At 39.9% G+C, this 21,929-nt stretch overlaps 1 protein-coding gene and 1 pseudogene across 2 annotated transcripts in view; one reads left to right on the forward strand and one right to left on the reverse strand.

The window, feature by feature from the left end:
* Positions 1 to 21,929, reverse strand: part of Canx (calnexin) — a 41,890-nt gene that overhangs the window by 13,936 nt on the left and 6,025 nt on the right. The window contains exons 1-8 of one of the 2 annotated variants that reach the window (XM_010623752.3): positions 21,717 to 21,841; positions 11,326 to 11,502; positions 10,564 to 10,637; positions 9,719 to 9,777; positions 8,645 to 8,786; positions 8,160 to 8,241; positions 6,951 to 7,143; positions 3,531 to 3,720 (exon numbers count right to left, since the gene is read on the reverse strand). In XM_010623752.3, the coding sequence (XP_010622054.1) occupies positions 3,531 to 3,720; positions 6,951 to 7,143; positions 8,160 to 8,241; positions 8,645 to 8,786; positions 9,719 to 9,777; positions 10,564 to 10,637; positions 11,326 to 11,499 (914 nt within the window). In that variant the 5' untranslated portion in view covers positions 11,500 to 11,502; positions 21,717 to 21,841. Of the gene's footprint in view, positions 1 to 3,530; positions 3,721 to 6,950; positions 7,144 to 8,159; positions 8,242 to 8,644; positions 8,787 to 9,718; positions 9,778 to 10,563; positions 10,638 to 11,325; positions 11,503 to 21,716; positions 21,842 to 21,929 lie in introns of those variants that run through there. The other variant, XM_010623753.2, reaches the window with a different exon arrangement.
* On the forward strand, positions 573 to 1,391 carry LOC104862036 (annotated as a pseudogene).

A 21,929-nucleotide genomic window follows, 5' to 3' on the forward strand; every position in this document is an offset into this window, starting at 1 on the left:
AAAAAAAAAAAAAAAAAAAAAAAAAAAAGAAATCAAGTCTTTAAGCAAGCTTTAACATAGATGAATGATGAAAGCTGTGCTGAAAGAAGCCAGACACAAATGGCCACAAATTTTACTAATTCCATTTACACGTGCTGTCCAGACCGCAAATCCAGAAAGTTCAGAGCAGAACCCAGTTGCTAGGTGCTGGAGTGTTCGGGATAACACAAACACCCTAAAAGTGGACAGTGCGGATAACTACATAACACTGTTAATACGTTAAACACCAATGTGATGAAAAATATTCATAGTGGGCCAGGGATTTAGCTCACTGCAGCTGCTACTTGCCTCACAAGTGCAAAGTCCTGAGTTCAAGCCACCAGTACCAGTACACAGACACACACAAAAAGTAGTCATAGAATTCCATCAACAAAAACATGTACTATGCGTTTAACCTCTACAGTCTCTTCCCACTCCTGCAAGTACCCTGGCTCAGGGACTCTGCTCACTGCTCCTCCCACTGCCCTGGCTACACAGGATGCCCCCACCCTAGCCTCAGAAAGTGAAGTACGAAGAGAGGAGATGAGGGGAACATGCACATGAAGACCAGGATCCATCTGGAGCTGAAGAATCAGAGAACCTTCTTGCACAACTGCAAATCACATGATAGAAAACTTGAGGGATTAACAGCTGAATTTTTGAACAAAAAGAGTTCCTCAGCTTAATAAATATATGCTTGATTTCAGTATCAAAACTCCCCAAGCTACCTAAATTTAAAAACTCAGTGGCTGTAGAATCTTCCAAGTTTGGATATGTTAGAAGAAAAACTTCCAAATCTCACACATACACTGAAGTGGAAATAACCTGAAAGATATTAGCACCTTGGAATCTTTGAAAAAAGTAGACTGAAAAGCCTGGATCTGTTTAACCATGAGGTTACCAACCTGAATGACTACTGAGAAACTGAGGTTCCTGGACAGGTATAACAGAGAAGGCCAGGAAGCCCCAGTCAGAGGCTGAGGTGGATGGTGTAGACGAAGAGGAGTTAAGATGGAGGACAAGAGGAGGAAGTCAAGGACGATGAGGACGACAGTGAGGGGAAAGAGTTCGATGAAGAGGATAAAGATGGGAGACAGAGAAGGGGAAGAAAATGAAGTCAGTAAGGAAGAAGAATTTGGATAATAGAGAAATTGATGAAGACAAAGGGAGGAAGAAAGCAGAAAAGACTGATGTAAAGAGGAAAAAAAAAACATGATGAAGGAAGTGATGATTAAGACCCCAAATAACCTGCAAAAAGAGAACTGTTCAGTCAGTATTGGCGGACTGCTCACGGATTTGGTAGCTGTTAAACAAAAAAACAAAAACAAAAAATAGGTAGCTGTAATACAAACCCAGGACACCCACTCTCACAGAGAGCCAAAGAATAGTTACTGTGATATTCCACCTTCTTCCGCATAGTGCTTCTTGGTAATCTACTGCCAAGCTTGGGGACTTTGCCCCAACAAAATTCTAAATGTACTTAGCTCTTCGTGTTTCTTTGTAAGACTTTTGCTGTGGCGAGGACAGCTGTGAGTGGTTAGTCAGCCACTGTGGCTAACAGTGACAACAATGAAATTGTAACAGCACTTTAACATTCTGTACAACAAAGCTTTATAAATGTGTGTGTGTATACACACGTTATATATGTGTAATGTATATATATATATACACACACACACACACATAATGATTTCAGAGTTTTGTGTAACTGCTGTAAGACAATACCACTTTAGTTGCTAACCAAAGAGCCCTTCATCTTACATCAGCTTAACTGTGTTTTTGGTGCTAGGGATTCGTCCTGTGCTGAGCAAGATGCCCAGCCCAGATCACTTGTTTTACAACCAGGTCAGATTTAACAATGAAAACTTCAAAAACCTGTTTAACGTTCACCTGTTTTGCTTTTGTTTTTTGTTACTGTTGTCATTTTGTTTCTTTTTGAGACAGTCTTGCTATGTAGTCCAGTAGCCCTGAACTCACTGTGTAACTCAGGCTGGCCTTAAACTCAGGACAATCCTCTTGCTTCACCCTCCCTCAGGGCTGGGATTACAGGCGTGTGTCACACCAGGCTTTGCTTTCGTTTTTAGACAGATTCTCACTGTGCTGCCCAGGCTGGCCTAGAAGTCTCCTGATTCAGCCTCCCCAGTGCTGGGATCACAGGTGTATGCCACCATGCTCAGCAATCACTTGAACCTTTTCAACTGCTCACCATTCCAATTACCAAAATGAAACACTAGTTAGAAAATATAATACTGAACATGGCTGAGTCCAAATCTACTGTTCATCATATACACAAATAAATAGTATTTCCACTAGTGCATCATAAAAGTTTAGGAACATATATGGCAACTTCCAAAGAGAAATAAAACTAAAATTTAACTGAAATGAAAACAGAACTTTTGTACCACAGGAATGGGAGGGGGCTTGAGGGGGTGAATGGGATAAAAAATTAAATTTAAATGGGCCAGGGATTTAGCTCAGTGGTGACACCATCTGCCTCACAAGAGCAAGGACTTGAGTTTAATTCCTGGTACCTAAATAAATTTTAATTGCTAACCATAGGAGGATACTTTCACAAAAAGTGAGATGAGTTCTATTTTTTTTTAAACTTCCTGACATTTCTGGAAGTTCCTGTACTAGAGTTAAATGTAGCCATACAGCAGAGTATGAACCCATCATTCTCCAATTTCCACCCTACAACCAAAGGAAATACTGTAATACTTTTTTTTTTTTTTTTTTTGGTACCAGGGGACTGAACTCAGGACCCTGTGCTTGTGAGGCAGGCACAGTGCCACTGATCTAAATCCCTGGCCCGGAAATACTGTAATACTTAATTCTCCCACATGTCCAGTTTATTCCTGTTCCTCTGCTTCTACAAATGATGCTGCTCTTCAATGAAGAATGCCTGTTCCCATCATCCCACACTGTGTTCAGGTCTCGATTTGCTTTGCCCTGCTCCAAGAAACCAGCCAGGTTGGTCATATCTGGTGCTCTGGTCACCTAGCAGCGCCTTTTCTCATAGAGCACCTACCACACTCATGCTGATTTTATTTACCTATCTCACAAATGTACTGGGAGCATGTGTATACGTCATTTGGGCTTTGTATTCTCTATCCAATACAAAAAGCAGAGACTTTGCAATACTGTTTAAAGAGGAAAAAGACTTTTTAAAATTAAATTTTAACATTTAAGGACTTTAGCTTTAAATATGGATTGAAAGCACTGGTGAGGTTCAATCCCTACTGCCAAAACACAACAATTAAAAATGAAGAAGCACTGGATGGCTAGGCTAAGATATTCTGCCACAAACCAAAACACAAGCAAATTATCATCAACTTCATCTCATGGTTTACAAGAGTGAGACAATCTAGATTATCACTGTGGCTCCTTTTTAGCTGGAATAATCTATATCTACTCCTGGGTGGTCAGATCTCAGGCCCTCAACATTTGCTTCTCCAAGCCATGTGGGATACACAAAATGCTGTTATCCTCAAAGATGAGTTGCCAAGGCTCACCAATCATCTGGCCTGACAGCATCTGGATCTGGTATTTTAGGTCGTTCGTCCCAGTCCTCAGGCTTCCGGTCTTCTGGGTCCTCAATTTCTCGTGAAGGATTTACAGGAGGTGTCATGTCATTTAGCAAATTCCCGCTGTTCACAACAGATTGGTCAACTAATATTTCAAAACTGTTATCTGGATTCAAGACTGTTTAAAAAAAAAAGTAAATAAAACATTTAATTAGCCACTTATTCCCAATTTCCAATTACCAAAAAAATAAATAAATAAATAAAATAAAGAAAGACTGTGACCTCTCATGGAAAGGAACAGCGCAGAAGCATGAAGAAATCTCATCAGGCACTGGGTCAGAACATGGCCAACAACGCCTGACTCCTGAGGTCTTTTTTTTTTTTTTTTGCAGGGTGGAGGCAGCTTTAGACAGGGTCTCACTATGTACTCTAAACTGGCCTCAACTTGCAATCTTCTCTCCACCTACCACGTCTGGGATTACAGATATTCCTCAATTTAACCCACCTACTTTGACTGTTCAGACTTAAAATTAAAACCTGTCTCTTTTTTTGTACAGTTCTGCACACCCTGTTTATAGAGCCTCAATATCTTTTTTCACACATTATTCCTTGTTTATATAGTACTGTAATTTTTGCTGACCGTACTGTATAGTACTGTAGTTTTATGTTACAGCACTGCATGTAAGAGTTATACAAACAAAAGCAGAGTTATCAAGTTGGAGCTACCTTTGACCATTTCTTTGTTCTAAATAACGTACATACTATATACAACTCTTCGGTTAGCAACCAATGCATTTAACAACTCGGTCATGGGACCCTATCTCAGTCATTAAATGAGGAAGATCTGTGCAGGGGTGCACCACCATGCTCAGCTCAGATCAGAGAAACTGTGCCAAGTGTAAATGCCACTTCCTCAAGTTTCTAAGAAGTGTAACAAATGATCCTTAAAATTTTTAACACCAAAACACCTCATTGGTCTCACATGAATTGGGGCAAACCAGTCAACAGAAGTTTTTTTCTGTTCCTTTGTTTTTTTGATTTGCAACAGAGTCTCACTATATAGACAGTGTAGTCCAGGCTGGCCAGACTATGTAGCCCCAGCTGACCTTTCAATCTTCCTGCTTCAGCCTCCCCAGTGCTGCATAACAACAATAATGAAATATATACTGCCATGGGAAAGATTCTCACATTCTTGTATAGTTAAGAAAGCAAGTTAAAGCCAGCACTTGGGAGAGTGAGGCAGGAGGATCACCATAGCCAAACTGTGATATATATTGAGTTCAAAGCCAGTCTGATAATTACAATGAGGTCCTATCTCAAAAAACAAAAAGCAAGTTAAAGCCAGGTATGTGACATATGCCTATCATCTAAGCTACCTGAGAGACCAAGGAAGGAGGACTGTAAATTCCAGATCGGCCTGATCAATTACGTATGAACATATCCCAAAATAGAACATAAAAAGGGCTGAGCTGAGGATCAGTGATCCTGGGTTCAAAGCCAGCACTCACACCCACACCCACACCCACACCCACACAGAAGAAAGCAAGTTAAACATAACATTTAACTTTTTTTTTTTTTTTTGCTACCAGGGACAGAATTCAAACTTGAGCCCTTGCACTTGGAAGGCAGGGAGAGAAAACCCTGAGCTAAATTTCTGGCCTAACATTTAACTTTTTATACAATGTTACGTCTTTGTTTATACATACTAAGAAACACATGTTTTTATTTTAGATATCTCTTTCTGCTTATTTTTATCTTCTGATTTTCTATGCCTTCAATAAGTATTGCTTTGGTAATAAAGAAAAAAAAAGATTATTATATTCTTAAAAGAGACATGTCTACATATAATCTCAAAGCCACAGGAAAAGTTTCATTTAAAAAAAGAAAACAAAAATAGACCAGGGATTTGGCTCAGTGGTTCCACTACCTGCCTCACAAGGGCCAGAGTTTAATCCCCAATATCCACCTCTACAAAAAAAAAAATACTGAGTGGTGGCACATGCCTATAATGCCAGCATGTGGGAGAATGACGCAGTAGGGCTGCTCCGAGTTCAAGGCCAGCCAAAGATACCTAATGGAGACTCAGTCTCAAAAACAAACAAACAAAAAAACAAATAAAAATGAATGGTGAATTTAGCTCAGTTGCACCAAACAAAAACAAAACAAGAGGAATTTAGCTCAGTGGTTCCACCACCTACCTTGCAAGTGCAAGGACCCATGTTCAATCCCCAGTACCAATAAATACATAAATGAAATGTCTATCTATCTGTCTATATCTATATATTCCCAGTGTCCAGGTGATTAGTCTTAACTGTCCAGGTGTTAAAGCATCCAAAAAGAGTTCATCTGAAGACAATTTTGAGAATCTATCTATGTTTTGCTACTCTATGTGCCATTATTTAACATTTTCCCAGCAAGAAACTAAATGAAGGCAGAAAATGAGGGGGACTGGTGAAGGAACTATTAATGGGATATAAAGTTTTCCATGGTATTGAGGATGGACTCCAAGGCTTCCTGCATATAGGGCAAGTGCTCTACCACTAAGATAGCCCATCCCTCCAAAAGCTCACTCTCAGCCAAGCTACTGAAAAGAAGTACTTTTTCTTTCTTTTTTTTGGTACCAGGGATCGAACTCGGGTCCTTGTGCTTGAGAGGCTGCTGGCAGAACCACTGCTAAATCCCCGATCCAAGAAGTAACTTTTTCATGCTGCCAAGTGAGCTCATTCTACCACCAAGGCAATTACAGTCAAGACCCATTTTTGTAGTACCAGGGCTTGGACCTAGGTAGGGCCTTAAGCATGCTAAACACCTGCACACACACACACACACACACACACACACACACACACTCTCTCTCTCTCTCCCTCCCCCCCCTCTATACATATATATATATATATATATATATCCATCCTACCACTGAGCTACATTCCCCAGCCCATCTTTAAAACTTTTACTTTGAGGCCCAGGGATTTAGCTCAGTGGTTATGCTGCCTGCCTCGCAAATGCAAGGACCGGAGTTTGATCCCCAGTACCCCTCGTCAAAAACAAAACAAAACAAAACAAAACAAAAAACTTTTACTTTGAGACAGGATCTCTCCTAAATTGCCTAAACCAGTCTCCACCTCTTTCTTTTTTGGTTACTTTTTTGGAAACAGGGTCTCGCTATGTAGTTCAGACTAGGCTTGAACTCACTAGGTAGCCCAGGCTGGCTTCAAACTCTTGCCTCAGCCTCAGGCTGGTCTCCTACTCTTGATCCTCCTGTTTAGCTAGGGTTATAGGAATGCACCACACCACACTGACAAAAACCTCTTCTTGCTTGCAGACTTGAGTTCTGTCCAGATATGTAATATGTACATTAAATAATAAATCTGTAGTGCTTTAAAACCCCCAACAACTGGTTTTTCTTACTTAATGTGTAAAGATGGGTCTTCTTATCAGTAAAATAGGTCTTCAGATCTGCATCCGGCCTCTTGGCATGCTTTTCTTCATATACACCCGTCTTCGGATTTTTATGTCGGAAAATGAAGTGTAATTTATAGTCCTCTCCACATTTATCTGGACCAAACATAATCGTATAGGGGGTCTTGTCGTGAAAATGATCCTTCAAAAACAAAGATGAATTACTTTTAAGTAGCTCTAGTCAACATATTCAAAATCAACCTTTCAAAAGTATAAGATAGTTCCTCTCATAAAACACTAAATAAATTAGTCACAATTAAAGGCAAAGCGGATTGTGTAGTAAGGTTTTATATATCACTAAAAAGGAATAACTAGTAATCATGAGAAAATTTATAATATATCTGCATGCTTAAAAACAAAGTGATAAAACACATCTAATTAACTGCTTCCCCCTCCCCTCCCCTCCCAGTACGAATAATTGAACCTAGGGCCTCTGCACTGAACCACATTCCCAGTTCTTTTTATTTTTTATTTTGAGACAGTCTTGCTAAGTCACTAACTTGCCCTGGGCTCAGACAAAGGATTCTTCTTGCCTCAGCCTCCCAAAGTTCTGGGACTATATAGACATGCACCACTACACCCCGCTTAGTTACTGACTCTTTCACAAATTTAAAGAAAAAAAAAAAAAAAATAGCTAAATCCAAAAATTACATAGAACGAAAATCATGGAAAACATAAGTCACATTTCAAATAAAAAGCAAATTAGGGGCTGGGGATTTAGCTCAGTGGTTCTGCTACCTGCCTCACAAAGTGCAAGGACCCAAGTTCAATCCCCAGTGTCAAAAACAAAAACAAAAAGCAAATTAGCACCAAAAGCAATACTGCTAACCCTCCAAAGGTTTCAGCAGCAAGGAAGGAGTTGGTCATTATTTTCATAGATCTTACAATTTTTCTTTCCTTTTTCTCTAAGATTCTGTAGAAAAAATTTGGTCAGCCACATTAAAAAAACAAGTACCCAGGACATGGCGGGCTTCGTACCCTTTGGGAACCTGCACGTCTAACTTCCTGTCTGGGGAGCCAGTGGAACTGTGCAGGGTGGCCTGGCACAGGGCTGCAGGGAAAACTGGACTCTGGGGGCCCTGCCCCACCCTGGAACCTCAAATAAAGACATTTTGCTGTCAAAAATTAAATAAATAAAATAAAAAAACAAGTACCCACCAAGTTGAGCTCTGGTGTTTTGGAAAGCAGTTTCACATATGCACCACCACATTCTATGCCATTTTGGAAATTAACTTCATACCTAATTCCAGAAAGACAAGCAGAAAACCCTGTCATTTTAGAACAAATCTGGTAATGTTTCCCCAATCCTGGTTGTGTTTTATCACAGATCATAATACTTTTAGAATGATTCCACCTTCTTTTACTTTTAGATGGCTAATCAATCCCACAAAGTAAAATTAATTTTTTCAAAATCCAGACATTCATTATCAGGAGGGTGAATGACCAGTTTGTTTCAAAATATTCTAATGAGTGGGAAAAAAAACTTCAAAATGCTTAAATTCACTTAAAATAACCCTATTATAATTTATACAATCTCATAAACTTTTCAAATAGAGTAATGGTATTTACTTTCTTTCAATAAAATAAATTTTTCTAAGATTACCTCTTCGAAATAGCTTTTATCAAATAAGCATTTCACTTACTGAACAATGAGAGGCCTGATATCAAATCCAAAGGGCTTGTTCAGTTTAGCAGAGATGGCGTGATGCTTGGCCCGGGACATCAATACCAGTCCTTTATCTCCTGGAAGTTTCGTTTCCTTCATCTCATCTACCTCCCACTTTCCTACAAGACAACACAATAGGGCTCTCCACTCCTTCACAGCATCTCTGCAGGTCTTTTAAATGGTAAAAACTAAACTCCAAGTATACCATCACAATGATTTTTTTGAACATATTCCAATTATCTATGAAAGTTCGGTTATCAGCATTAAACGCATATATTGAAAAAACAGGATATAATATTTTAAAGACACTATATCTTTTATACCATTGCCCAGTAAAAAACCTTCCATTTCTTTGTATTTGGTTTTGGAGACATTATGTAGTTCAAGCTGACTTTGAACTCACCATGTAGCCTGGGGTGGCCTTGAACTGTAGTAATCCTCCTGTCTCAGCCTTCTGAGCGCTAAGATTACTAGCGTGTGCCACCATGCCTGGCTCAAAACTTTCCATTTATAATATGAGGCATCACAAAGTGATTAAACAGGTTGAGCCCTATCACATGAAAGGCAACACAAAGATGGCACAATTTCTAAAGGAAAAATCTTAAAATATTTCTCCTTTTAAACGAGGTGGGGTTTGGTTTCTTTTCCCCCAGTACTAAGGATTAAACCTAGGGCTTCACACTGAGCTACATCCCAGCCCTTTTCATCTTTTTTGTTTTGTTTTGTTTTTTTGTTGTTTTGCTACATAGCTCAGGCTGGCCTGGAACTTGTGGCAATTCTCCTACCTCAGCCTCCCAACGGCTTGGACTACAGCTGTGCAGCACCGTGCTCAACCTTTTCTTTTTATCTCTTTAAGATAAACTACTAAACTGTTAAACTGCCACACTGCTCTGATTGGGCTCAATTTGTAATGCTCTTGGTCTCACTCTCTCAAGTGCTAGGATTATAGGCGTGCACACCACCCCAGCTGAAGCAGTCCTTCCTAAGTGACACCATGGCAAAAACATGCCCCTTGCTCTGCTGTTGTATCTGGACCACATGGGATTCTCACCATCATATTTGGCAATTTCATCATCAGTGTCATCTTTCTTGGCTTTGGATAAAATCCACCTATAATCAAGACAAACCTCAAAATTAAGATTTAAAAAATAACAGTTGAAATGTGAAAAGAAACGGTACAAATGCTCAAGAAAAAAAAGAGATTACAGCCTGGTTTCTTAGCCTAGTCTGCCACGCTTCTTTCAACTTTTTTTGTTTCCCCCCACCAAATTTACAGGTATTCAGAAGCCCCAGTTGCCTACTGGATGAGGCACTGGCCTCCTAAATTTACTGGTACTCTTTCAACATTTAAATTTGTCACACAAATAAATAGTGAGATTATATTGTATTTAACTCACAAACCTATAAGAAAAAATGCCAAGCTCATGAGATAATTCTATGTTTTTTTTAAGGACTCAAGAAAAAAGGTTTCCAAAACAACAAAATTGAGGGTGAAAAGGGAAAAGGAAAGGAATAGATGCAAGAAGTCACAAGTTCCAAAAGACTACTTTAATTTCCGGAGTGGATATAAACATTCCAGATAGAAGAGCTACATATTTCATGAGATAAAATGCTATCCAAAACGGATCTGCTATTCCATCTTAGTTACATGATATTTGCCTCTTAAGATTTTTCTCCCTAGGCTGGGGATTTAGTTCAGTGCCTCGCAAGTACAAGGACCAGAGTTCGATCCCCAGTACAAAAAAAAAAGCAAAGATTTTTCTCCCTAATGGGCTGGAAATATAGCTCAGTGGTGCTGCCACCTGCTTGGCAAATGCAAGGTCCTGAGTTTGATCCCAGATATCACAAAAAATAAAAATAAAAAATAAAGATTTTTCTCCCTAAGAAGACACTTACCCAGACAGAGATCCTCTGTCAAAGGAATCGGCAAAATAAACTTCTCCTGTTGGAACTGGAGCTTTGTAGGTAACCTGTGTTAAACATAAAAATGAATTAACAATAGTTTTAGCAACATTCCTTAGAATTTATTTTCTTGGCTTGATTTTAATTATCACAAAACTTTCACAGCAGGCCCCTGAATTGAAGATCTAGCAAGGCTACCTGAGAGGATCAGTTTAGGTATTTTAGCAAATTTTGCTTTTCCACTGAAAAGGATCCAAATGTCAGTGACAGTAACACATGTTTGTAATCCCAGCAGTGGGGAGGCTGAGGTAGAAGGATCACTATGAGTATGAGGTCAACCTGGCCTACAGAGTGAGACTAAGGCCAGCCTGAATTACTTAGTGAGACACTGTCTTAAAACAAAAGAAAACACTAAAAATTTTAAAAAATAAAAAAGATCCAAATGTATCATCACTTCATCAGTTTTTTCTTCCATTCAATGTTGGGGGATTGAACCCAGGGCCTTGTGTCTGCAAGGCAAATATTCCACCACTGACCCTGTATCTTCATAATTTCAAGAGATAAAAGGAGAGCTGGATGTGGTGAGCACACCTGTAATCCCAGCACTCAAGAGGCTGAGGAAGGAGGACTACAAGTTCAAGCCCAACCCAGGAAACTCTCAAAGTAAAAAAAAAAAAAATTTTGAAGGGCTAGAGACATAGCTCAGTGTGAAAGCCCTGGGTTCACCAATAAATAAATAAAATTTTAAAATCAAACCTTTGGAGATGGAGGACTGTTGGTATCTGGTTTTGATTTTGACTCTTCTACCTCTTCAATGACATCATCAAGGTCATCTTCAATGTCAATCATATCATCATCATGTCCATCATGAGCCCGAATAACAGCAGTGCCGAGGACTAGTAACACACACAGTAACCACTTCCCTTCCATGATCTAAAAAAGGGGTAGTAAATTAAATGTGCTGCTCCTATTTTAAATTTCATGTAAACCATTTATCTTTTCCTTCCCCTTACCCCAATTAAGAGTTAAGGTTTCCAGGGCCAGGGGTTTAGGTCAGTTGTGCCAACTAAGCACAAGGTCCTGAGTTTGATCTCTGGGACCAAAAAAAAAAAAATTTAAGGCATGATGATACACTCCTGTGATCTCAGCATTTGTGAAGCTCAGGCAGGAAGACTGAAGTGAGTTGGAGGCCAGCCTGAACTACATAGTAAGTTCAAAGGCAGCCTGAATTACGTAGTGAGATGCTGTCTCAAAAAAAAAATTAATAAACAATCAAATATATAAAATTAAGGCTTCCAAATCAAAGCGCCGAAAGAAACTCTTAAGGAAAGATTAAGGGGTTTTCCTAACAATCAGGTAAGGATGTGATTTCAAGCAGGGAGTGGTCATGCACATCTGTAATTCCAGCTACTGGGGCGGCTGAAGGAAGAGGATCAAGAAGTTTGAGGCCAGTCTGGGTAACTAAGCAAAACCCTGTCTCAATTTTTTAAAAATAAAAGCACTGGAGATGTAGCTCAGTGGTACCTGGATTCAAACTCTACTATCAAACACACATTTAAAAAGATGCAACTTTAACAAGATGTCAAAACAACATAAATATGTATGACCATTCCACACAGACTATCATACTAGCTATGGGAGATGTAGGGCATTCAAACTTCTTCCATTCTTAAGTATTTTACAATGGACAAACGTCCTATCACATACTAATTTACCCTGAGTACTGGTTAAAACATTACAAAGAAAAAGGAGATACCTCACTTCACATGAAAACTTACAGACATTGCTGTGTTGCTCCAAAGTCATCAAGGATAGATAATCTATTTTCTAATTGGGGCTTTAGAATTCCACAAGAAAATATTAAACTAGGGCCAGGTGTTTAGCTCAGAGGTGCCACCGCCTGCCTCGCAAGTGCAAGGTCCTAAGTTCAAAAAAGTACCAAAAAGTAAAAAACAAAAAATAAACCAAAGCCTAGCTACTTTTGGCTATCTTCTAAACACTTAGGCCTGTAGTATACTATATTAGGTTATCTGGGTGGTAAGTGGGCCCTTTCCCAGGACCACAGATCTAAAAAATAAAAACTAAGACACATGGATGTACGTAATTTGGTAGTACGTGCATTTTGTTCTGAGACCCGCGAAGACAGAGCCAAGAGGCTGGTAAAGAAACAAGTACAAAATACACAACTGCAAGAGCAAAACATATGCGTGTATACAAACTTTTAACACAGGGCAGAGTAGCCTTTACTCCTTTAACACCTCTGTCCACCCAATCAACCCTAGCCTTTTCTTTTTCTCTACTGCTAGAATCAGGATACCAATGGCCTGTATTACTAATAATGGCTTCATTTCTTACTCTCTGAAGCCATCCTACACCCAAGTGACAGGTTTGTCACCTGTCATGGCTTGTGTCTAGATGTCCCCCCAAAGCCTCACGCAATCTTTTTGAAAGATAGCTAAATCTGCTATGTGTGTTGCTAGGATTAAGGGTGTGTGATCACAAAACCACTATGTGTTGAGTGATTGGTTTGGCACCAACCTAATCCCGGTAAGTGTGAATAATATAAAAGGTGCAGAAAGACACTGTTAAGGTTCCTTGTTGCTTTTGCTGTGTTCTGCTTCCATAAACTGCTGCCCCTCTGTCACCCTGCCTTAGAACCTGCTGATTATGGACCGAAACCTCTATGAACTGTGAGCCCAATAAACCTTTCTATTTAACTCTGGGTGTCAGGTATTGTGTCTCAGCAACAAGAGAAAAGTAACTAACAGTCACCCTAATACTTTTTCTTGCAAACTTCTGCCTTCTAGGTACCAGAATGCTTTACCTCAGAAAGCTCTACATGGCATTCCCAAGAAACCCTCACTGACTCCAGTCAGGACACTTCCCACCTCCTTCATGCACACCAAGGTTCATTACTCATGTTTGCTTTCTGCTCTCCCAAAAAGGCATGCCTCACAAAAAAACAAAACAAAACAAAAACACCCTAAAATGCATGTAAGCCAGGCATGGCACCAAATGCCTGTCATCCCAGCACTCAGGACTGGAGGCAAGAGGATCACTATAAATTACAGTCCAGACTAAACTACATATGAGTTTAAGGCCAACCTGAACTACAACGCATGATCCTATCTCAAAAAAGAAAACAAAAATCATCGTAATAACAATAAAGTAAAAAGCATGTAAATATTGTTTTCCTTTGAACAAACTATGGACTATGCTCACTGTTCTCCTGGACTGCCACAATTACTTGGGCCGGTGGTTTGCTTTCTCTGAGTATAATTCCTTTCCATATTCTAAAACCAACAAAAAACGTAATTTCAACTAAAAGTCACTATGATAAAAATACTGTAAACACACTCAAGTCTGAAACCAGGCATGGCAGAGCACATCTGCAGTGCCAAGAGGGAAAAGCAACCCAAATGTCCAATAATGGATGGACGGATAAACAAAATATGCAATATACATACAAGGGAATACTGTTCAGTCCTGAAGGAAATCCTGTCACATGCATCACACGGGTGCCCTTTGAAAACACTATGCTAAGGAAAACAAAGCAGTCACAAAAGATCAAATACTACATGACTCCACTATATGAAGTATCTCAGTCAAATATACAGAGAAAGTAAAACTGTAAACAAGCTGGGGAAACAGCGAAAGGCGTTTGTTATTTAATGAACACACAGTTTCAATTCTCCAAAATGAAAAGTTCTGAAGATTTGCTTCACAATAATAGAAATGTTTAACATCACTGAAGTGTACATTTAAATATGTACGAATATAGATTTTGCTGGGTGTGGTAGTGTTCACCTGTGATCCTAGCACTTGTGAGGCTGAGGCTGAGGCAGAATTAACGAAGTGAGTCTAAGGCCACGCTGGGCTACATAGAGTTCAAGACTGCCTGAACTACATACACAATGAGACCCTGTCTCAAAAAAACCAAAAGAATGCAAATTTTACAGTTTTTAATCACAATTTTTATAAAAAAATTTTTAAAAAGAACAAGGAAAATGAAGAAAGGGAAGAACAGAGAAAATAAAAGGTGAGCTGTTTTCAGCCTCTTGTTTATAGAAAAAAATCAACACTCCTGATTCAAGCAGGCAGCCAACCATTTGGGCCAATTAGGGTTTCAGGGGAAAAATGTAAATGAAGATCTTCTAATGTTGGGCTCCAAATTTCTTTTTTTTTTTTTTTTGGTACCAGGGATCGAACTCAGGACCTTGCACTTGTGAAGCAGGTGGTGACACCACTGAGCTAAATGTCTGCAGACCAGGCTCCAAATTTAACAACTCTAATTTTCTTTTTTTTTTTTTGGAAAGGGAGCACAGTACTGGAGATTGAACTAAGGCCCTCACACAGGTTAGGCAAAAACTGCACTTCTGAGGTACATCCCCAGCCTTTACTTAAATTTTGAGAAAGGTTTTCACAAAGTTGCACAAACTGGCCTAGAATTTGTGTTCTCTTGCCTCAGCCTCTCAAATAGGTAAGATTACAGGAATGCATTTTTGGGGGTGGGAGGGGACTAGGAGTTGAACTCAGTACCCTTACCCTTGCAAGGCAGGTAGCCAGAACCACTGAGCTACATCCACAGCCTTGGGATTAGTTCTTAATTGACAACCTCAATGGATTGGGGATTCATCTCAGTGGAGACCTGCCTTCCTCAACAAGTGCAGGTTCTGAGCTCAAAATCCCCAGTACCAAGGGAAGAAAAAAAAAAGTAAAACAGGCTGAAAGTCAGAGCACTTGCCTAGAATGAGGCCCAGCATAACAAAAAACAGGTAGCATAAAATGTGATAAGGCTGTTGGTGCTAATTATCTTTTTTTTTGGTACCAGGGATTGAACTCGGGTCCTTGTGCTTGCAAGGCAGACCACCGAACCGCTGAGCTAAATTCCCGGCCCCTGCTGTTGTTAATTAAAGCACAAACCAATGGATTAAAGACTTGGTAATGCTGCTGGAACAATTTCTCAAGGAAAGGCTAAATAAAATGATGGTCCACTGGACTAACTACTTATCTTTCAAAAGGTAAAACTAAGGGGCAGGGACTTAGCTCAGTAGTTCCGTTGCCTACCTTGCAAATGCAAGGTCCCAAGTTCTATCCCCGATACAAAACATAAAAAAAAAAAATAAAAAGGTAAAACTTGTTTTTTTCTACAACGTTTAATTTATTCAAATATTGTTGCTGTTATCGTGGACCGAACAGTGCAGCCCACCAGCCTCCGATGTGCCTATGTGGGGAAACAGTCTTCATTAGGTACGTAAGGTTAAGTGCAGCCTCAGGGCCTAGCAGTGCCGGTCTGCTTTTAGGAGGAGGATCAGAAAGAAGACACAAGCACAGGGAAAAAGCCATATGTAGACACACAGGAAGGTTGCTGTCAGGGAGACCTCAAAGAAGGCATGGCAGACAGCAACCTCACCCTGGTCTTATGCCCAAGCATCTGGAGCTGTGAGAAAGCCAAGCAGGCAGATTAAAACCACTGCCTTCAAGTGATTTTTGTCTAGTGCTTTTGTGGTTTTTGTAGTTCCAGGGACTGAATCCAGGACCTTTGCACTAAGCTATCCCTAACCTCTGCATTTTTGAGACTGGGTCTTGCTAAGACTCTAAATTGCCCAGGCTGGGCCTGAACTTATGATCCTCCTGCCTCAGCCTCCTAAATGCTGGGATAATAGCTGTGCTGTCATGCCTCTTAAGGCCTGATTACTAAATCTGATAAAATAGGGCAGTGCATCCCAAATTTGAGCAGGCATCAGGATCTCCTTGGGCGGAAGGGTAGTTCAAATAGATGCTGGGCTCATCTCTGAAATTCTACCTCCAGGATGGGCTGGAGACTGGGACTGGTTTGATGCGATTTTAATTCATTTCTAAAAAGCTCCAAGGGGATAGTAAGGCCGCTGGTCCAGGACCCACTTTGAGAATCACTGACTAGGATTTATGAATAATAATTTGTTGACTAGTTTATAAAAGTATTTTCAGACATTATTTCATGTAAACCTCCTATGAGGTATCATTTTCATTTTCTTTTACACCTTAGGAACTAAGACTTAGTCCTTAATGAGCGAAACTCATTAGGAAAACCAATAAGCATATCCAGAGAATCCAAATCCCCGATTTCTACTACACTGAACAACATGGAACCATGTGGTTTCACATGGCAGAGATGCAACAGAGACAGAGCACTTTTAAGCCTCACTAGAAAATAGTAGCCAAGGAAATGATCCAGATGAGCCACCCAGGAAGATCACTGAGGAATCACAGATCTGCTGGCCCACATCAGGAACCAAGGGACTGAAGGAGACACATGGTCATGTGAAGAACTGCCTGGCCCAATGGAAGGGAAAGAGCTCTTTGGGCAGAGGAACTTCTCCATACTCCAGGAAACGCACTTTTCTCCCACCCCTTTTCCTGCATCCAGAGCGACAGAGCTGGACTTCATGTGTTTTCACAACGCAGAGGACTGTGAAGGCAGCAAGCAGGGAACACCACCACCTTCTCACATCCATGCACTGGGAACCTCCACCACAGGCAACTTTTGGTGTGATGTTTTAAAAACTACAATTTACCAATACTCCCAAGAAAACATCAGTTACTGGATCTATTTTAGTTCCAACAGCCAGTATTGAGGTGATCTAAGTTTTCCAAATATTGTTAGAGATGTGTCCACATTTGCAAACAATTCAAGACAATGTATTTTAAGGTGATCTTAATTCTCTCTATAATGAAAACCAGACATTAATGAAATAATCCCCCTTACTACACATACTGCTTCTACCAAAAGTGGTCCAAGAGGTAGCACTTATATTCACCAACTGAGTGAGCACATAGAAAGGATGTTGCACTACTTTGCTTTCTAAAAAAAGGGAGAGCCCAGGCATGGTGGCACATGCCTATAAATCCCTGAATTCTAGGAGGCCAAGGCAGGAGAACTCGAAGTTTGAGCCAGCTTTGGAAGCTTCAAAGAGATCCTGTATCAAAATACCCTTAAAATTTTTTCTGGTGACCTTGAATTTGGCAATGAGTTTTTCATACATTAAAGACATAGTACATGAAAGAAAAATTGGTAAGTTTAACCTGTACATTAAATTAAAACCTTACCCTGTAACCGGGCATGGTGGTGCACACCTGTAATCCCAGCACTTGGGAGGTTGAGGCAGGAAGATCACTGCGAGTTCGAGACCAGCCTGGGCTACTTAGTGAGTTCCAGGTCAGTCTCAACTACATAGTGAGACCCTGTCTCAAAAAGACAAAAAACAACAACAAAAACCAGAACAAACTCTACCCTGTGAAGACACAAGAGAATTAAATGACAATCACAAACTAGAAGCCAGGCAGGGTGGCACATACCTGTAATTTTGGCACTTGGGAGGCTGAGGCAGGAGGACTGCTGTGAATTCAAGCCCAGCCTGGGCTACATAGTTGAGTTCAATTTTAGTATATGTGCTACCGAAGCAAGCACATACATAGTTGAGTTCAAGGCCACCTACACTATATAGCAAAACCTTGTCACAAACCCCTTCAAAAAGGAAATCCCCAGTACCCCCCCCAAAAAAAATAACTGGAAGTACTAGAAGTTCCTCAACAGGGGAATGGATAAACAAACCATAACACATCCATCCACACAATTAAATATTATTCAGCAACTGAAAAAAATGAGTGCTCAAGCCAGAAACAGACATGGGTGAAGAATTTTAAACACATATTACTAAGTATAAAAGACAGTTTACAAAAATGAAATGCTGTATCACCCCAAATATCTGACATTCTGGGAAAAAAAAAACTATACAGTACAAAGGAGCAGTCACCAGGGTTTTGGGGAGAATGAACAGGTGGTAAACAGAAAAATGTATAAGGTGCTGCAACTATTCTTGACACTATAATTATGGGAAGACCCCAAAAACTCCACCAAAAGACTTTTAGATTTGATTATCAAAGTCAGTGGTGTGGCTGGATACAATGTCAAAGCTCAAAAATCAATAGCGCTCCTGTACACCAATAAGAGACCCACTGGAGAGAAATGAGAGAAACAATCCCTTTCACAATAGCATCCAAAAAAAGAAGAGAAATACCTAGGAATCAATCTAAGGAAGGAAGTAAAAGATCTCTACATTGAAAACTACAGTACTCTGAAAAAGGACATTTAAGAGGATATCAGAAAATGGAAACATATCCATTGTTCTTAGATAAGAAGAACCAATATAGTGAAAATGGCCACACTTCCAAAACTGTTACAGAGATTCAACACAATCCCAATCAAAATCACAAACGTGTATCTCACAGAATTAGAAAAAAAAATCCTAAAACTCGTTTGGAACCAGAAGAGACCTCAAATAGCAAAGGTAATTCTGGGCAACAAAGGCAAGGCAGAGGGCATGGCATCCCAATCCCTCACAAGTAAAAGGTCCCCAGTTCAATGCCTGACACAGAAAAACCCCAGCATGGTACTGGCAAAAGAGCAGATATAAGGATCAAAAAACAACTCCAGACATAGTCAACCACCTTATCTTTGACAGAGGGGCCAAACACCTCCACTGGAAGATAGCCTCTTTAATAAATGGTGCTGGAAAAACTAGCTTTCCACATGTCAAAGATTGAAACTAGACCCATATCTTTCACCACACACAACCTAAAATCGAAATGGATCAAAGATCTAAATGTTAAAACAGAAATATCACACCTGCGGGAAAAGAGAATAGGTAGAACGCTTGAGGACATAACAACAGGCAAAGACTTCATGAACAAAACCTAGACTGCACGGAAAATACTACAAACAATCAACAACTGGGACCTCATATTATTAAAAATCTTCTGCACAGCAGGAGAAACCACCAATAGTGAAGAGACAACTCACAGTGTGGGAAAAAACTTACCAGCTATTCATCAATTAAAGGACTATTATCTAGAATTTGTAAAGAACTAAAAAAAACACACAAAAAAAGACACCTCCCCCAAAGACAAGACTCATCCAAAAATGGGCATCTGAAATGAAAAGACACTTAGATGAACAATTAGAAACAGCAAATAAATATGAAAAAATTGTTCAATATCACTGGTCATTTGAGAGATGAAAATTAAAACAATGCTGAGATTCCATCTCACTCCAGAAAGAATGGCTGCTATCAAGAATCAACCAGGCCAGGGATTTAGCTCAGTGGTGCCACCACCTGCCTCACAAGCACAAGGTATGAGTTCAATCTCCAGTACCAAGAAAGAAAGAAAAGATTTTAAGTATTGTGGGTTTTAGACATCTGAGATAGTCTAATAATCTTCACAAGAAACCTACACACCTCTTTTACACATAAGACATTAACCCTAATTTGTCCAAAGTCATAGCTAGAGATATGTTTATGAGCAGAAACTCAAGTCACAATCCTTGGTAAACTACTTAATAACTTGTTATCTTGGCTGAATTACTAAACTCTGAGCTTCAATTTCTTTATCTCCAAAATGATAACAGCATCTACCCCTTAGGGTTGATGTATACATAAAATGCATCTAATTAAAACATTTAAACACATAGAACTCCAAGTGTTCTTAATTGAAAATGTATATTCTTCTTTTTTGGGACAGGGTCTCCTTATGTAGTCCAGGCCAGCCCTGAACTCAAGGTGATCTTCCTGCCTCATCTTCCCATGTGCTGGCATTACAGGCATGCTCCATAATACCGGGCTGCACAGCTTTGTAAAAGTAGATCTACGACCAGGGATTTGGCTCAGTGAGTCCACTGCCTGCCTCACAAGTACAAGGAAGGTCCCAAGTTCGATCCCAGATACCAAAAAAAAAAAAAAAATCTATACTGCCTTATTCACTTTTTGGATCATTGTTTTCATTGACAAAATAAACAGTAGGTTTAGGATATGAATACTCAAAATATGCTAAATTTATTTAAAATTTTTAATTTTACAACTCAGTCAAGCTTAATTTAAAAGTACTTTTGGCCAGGAGTGGTGGTGCATGCCTGTAATCCCAACACTCAGGAGGCTGAGGCAGGAGGATTACTGTGAGTTCGAGACCAATCTGGACTGCATAGTGAGACCCTGTCTCAAAAAAAAAGTACTTTTGTGGCCTCGAAAGTGCAAGGTCCTGAGTTCGATCCCCAGTCCCGCCCGCAAAAAAAAAAAAACACAAAAAAAACCCACAAAAAACAAACTTCTGTTGCCATAATAAACATTCACCCAGAACTTACCTGCTAAATTTTACAGTAAGCTATATAGATTAAAACAATGCAGAAGCACTTCTGTGATATCCTAGGCACTATGAGCTGCCAACTCTATTGGCACTGTTCATTACAATTTTCAAAAGTTTCTTATCTACCACCAGAGGCATCCGGAGACTACCATTCTTATTTAAAACGGTGGGCTCCAAAGGGGAACTTAAGCGAGGTACCATGCTGAAGCCACAATTCAAGTCTCAGAAACCTGCATTTGTATGCATCAACTATCATTTCATTCCCTTAAACTATCTACAAGCAAGCCGAACTCTAACTCAAAAGATGCAATGATGTGATTGCCAAAACTGCAGCATTGTCAAAACATTTAGGCCTTGTGGCCCCTGGAAGATAGAGCCAACTGAACTGCTGTGTTAAGATAGTAGTAAGGTGGGGGAGTAGAGATGGTGACATCCATTTTCAGACGTTAGAAAATTTGTTTGGGCAATGCCTGTGATGTATTCTCTGCGTTCACTCTGAGCCTTCTTATGAGCCAGTTACCTTGCTCATTTGTGCACTGTGGTTGGTATAAAAGAGAAAGCCCACGTTTCTTTACTTCTACTCTAAGTTTAATTAAAGCAGATATACAACATGGCATTGATTCTACTCCTGATTCTCAAATATTGGTGGAAAAGATTTAGATATAAAAAGATTGTAAGGATCAATACAATGTTTCCTCTTAAAAAAAAAAAAAAAAAAACTTTAAAGAATCAAGCAACTCTATTTCCTAAATTGGAGAGACTTTGACTGCGGTTCACCTTTGTCCTCTTCAGCCTTCCCTTTCAGTTAACCGTTCCTACACAGCAGTCACTACTGTCACCTCCAGCAGTCAATTCACAAGGTCCAGTTTCTCCCTCCCGCTGCCATAAATGTGACTTCTGGGCCTGAGATACCGGATTTAGCCAACTCAAAGTCCCAGGCATTATAATTTATTACAATAATTACTTACTGGGTAGTTACTATAGATCAGGTCTCTCTGTCCTATTCTGTACACATATTTATTTAATCCTCACAAGTCCACCATTATACTGCTGGCTATGTCATAAAAATAAGGAAACTGTCCAGATTCACTTAGCATCAACCGATCCCGCGGAGCCGAGGCGGCCGCGCGACCTTCTGGACGGACCCGCCAGGGCTGGGGCGCTGCTGCTGGACGTCGGGA

The sequence above is a fragment of the Fukomys damarensis genome, unplaced genomic scaffold (genome assembly GCF_012274545.1).
Source record: "Fukomys damarensis isolate Sample0158 unplaced genomic scaffold, DMR_v1.0_HiC HiC_scaffold_9, whole genome shotgun sequence".
Taxonomy (NCBI): domain Eukaryota; kingdom Metazoa; phylum Chordata; class Mammalia; order Rodentia; family Bathyergidae; genus Fukomys; species Fukomys damarensis.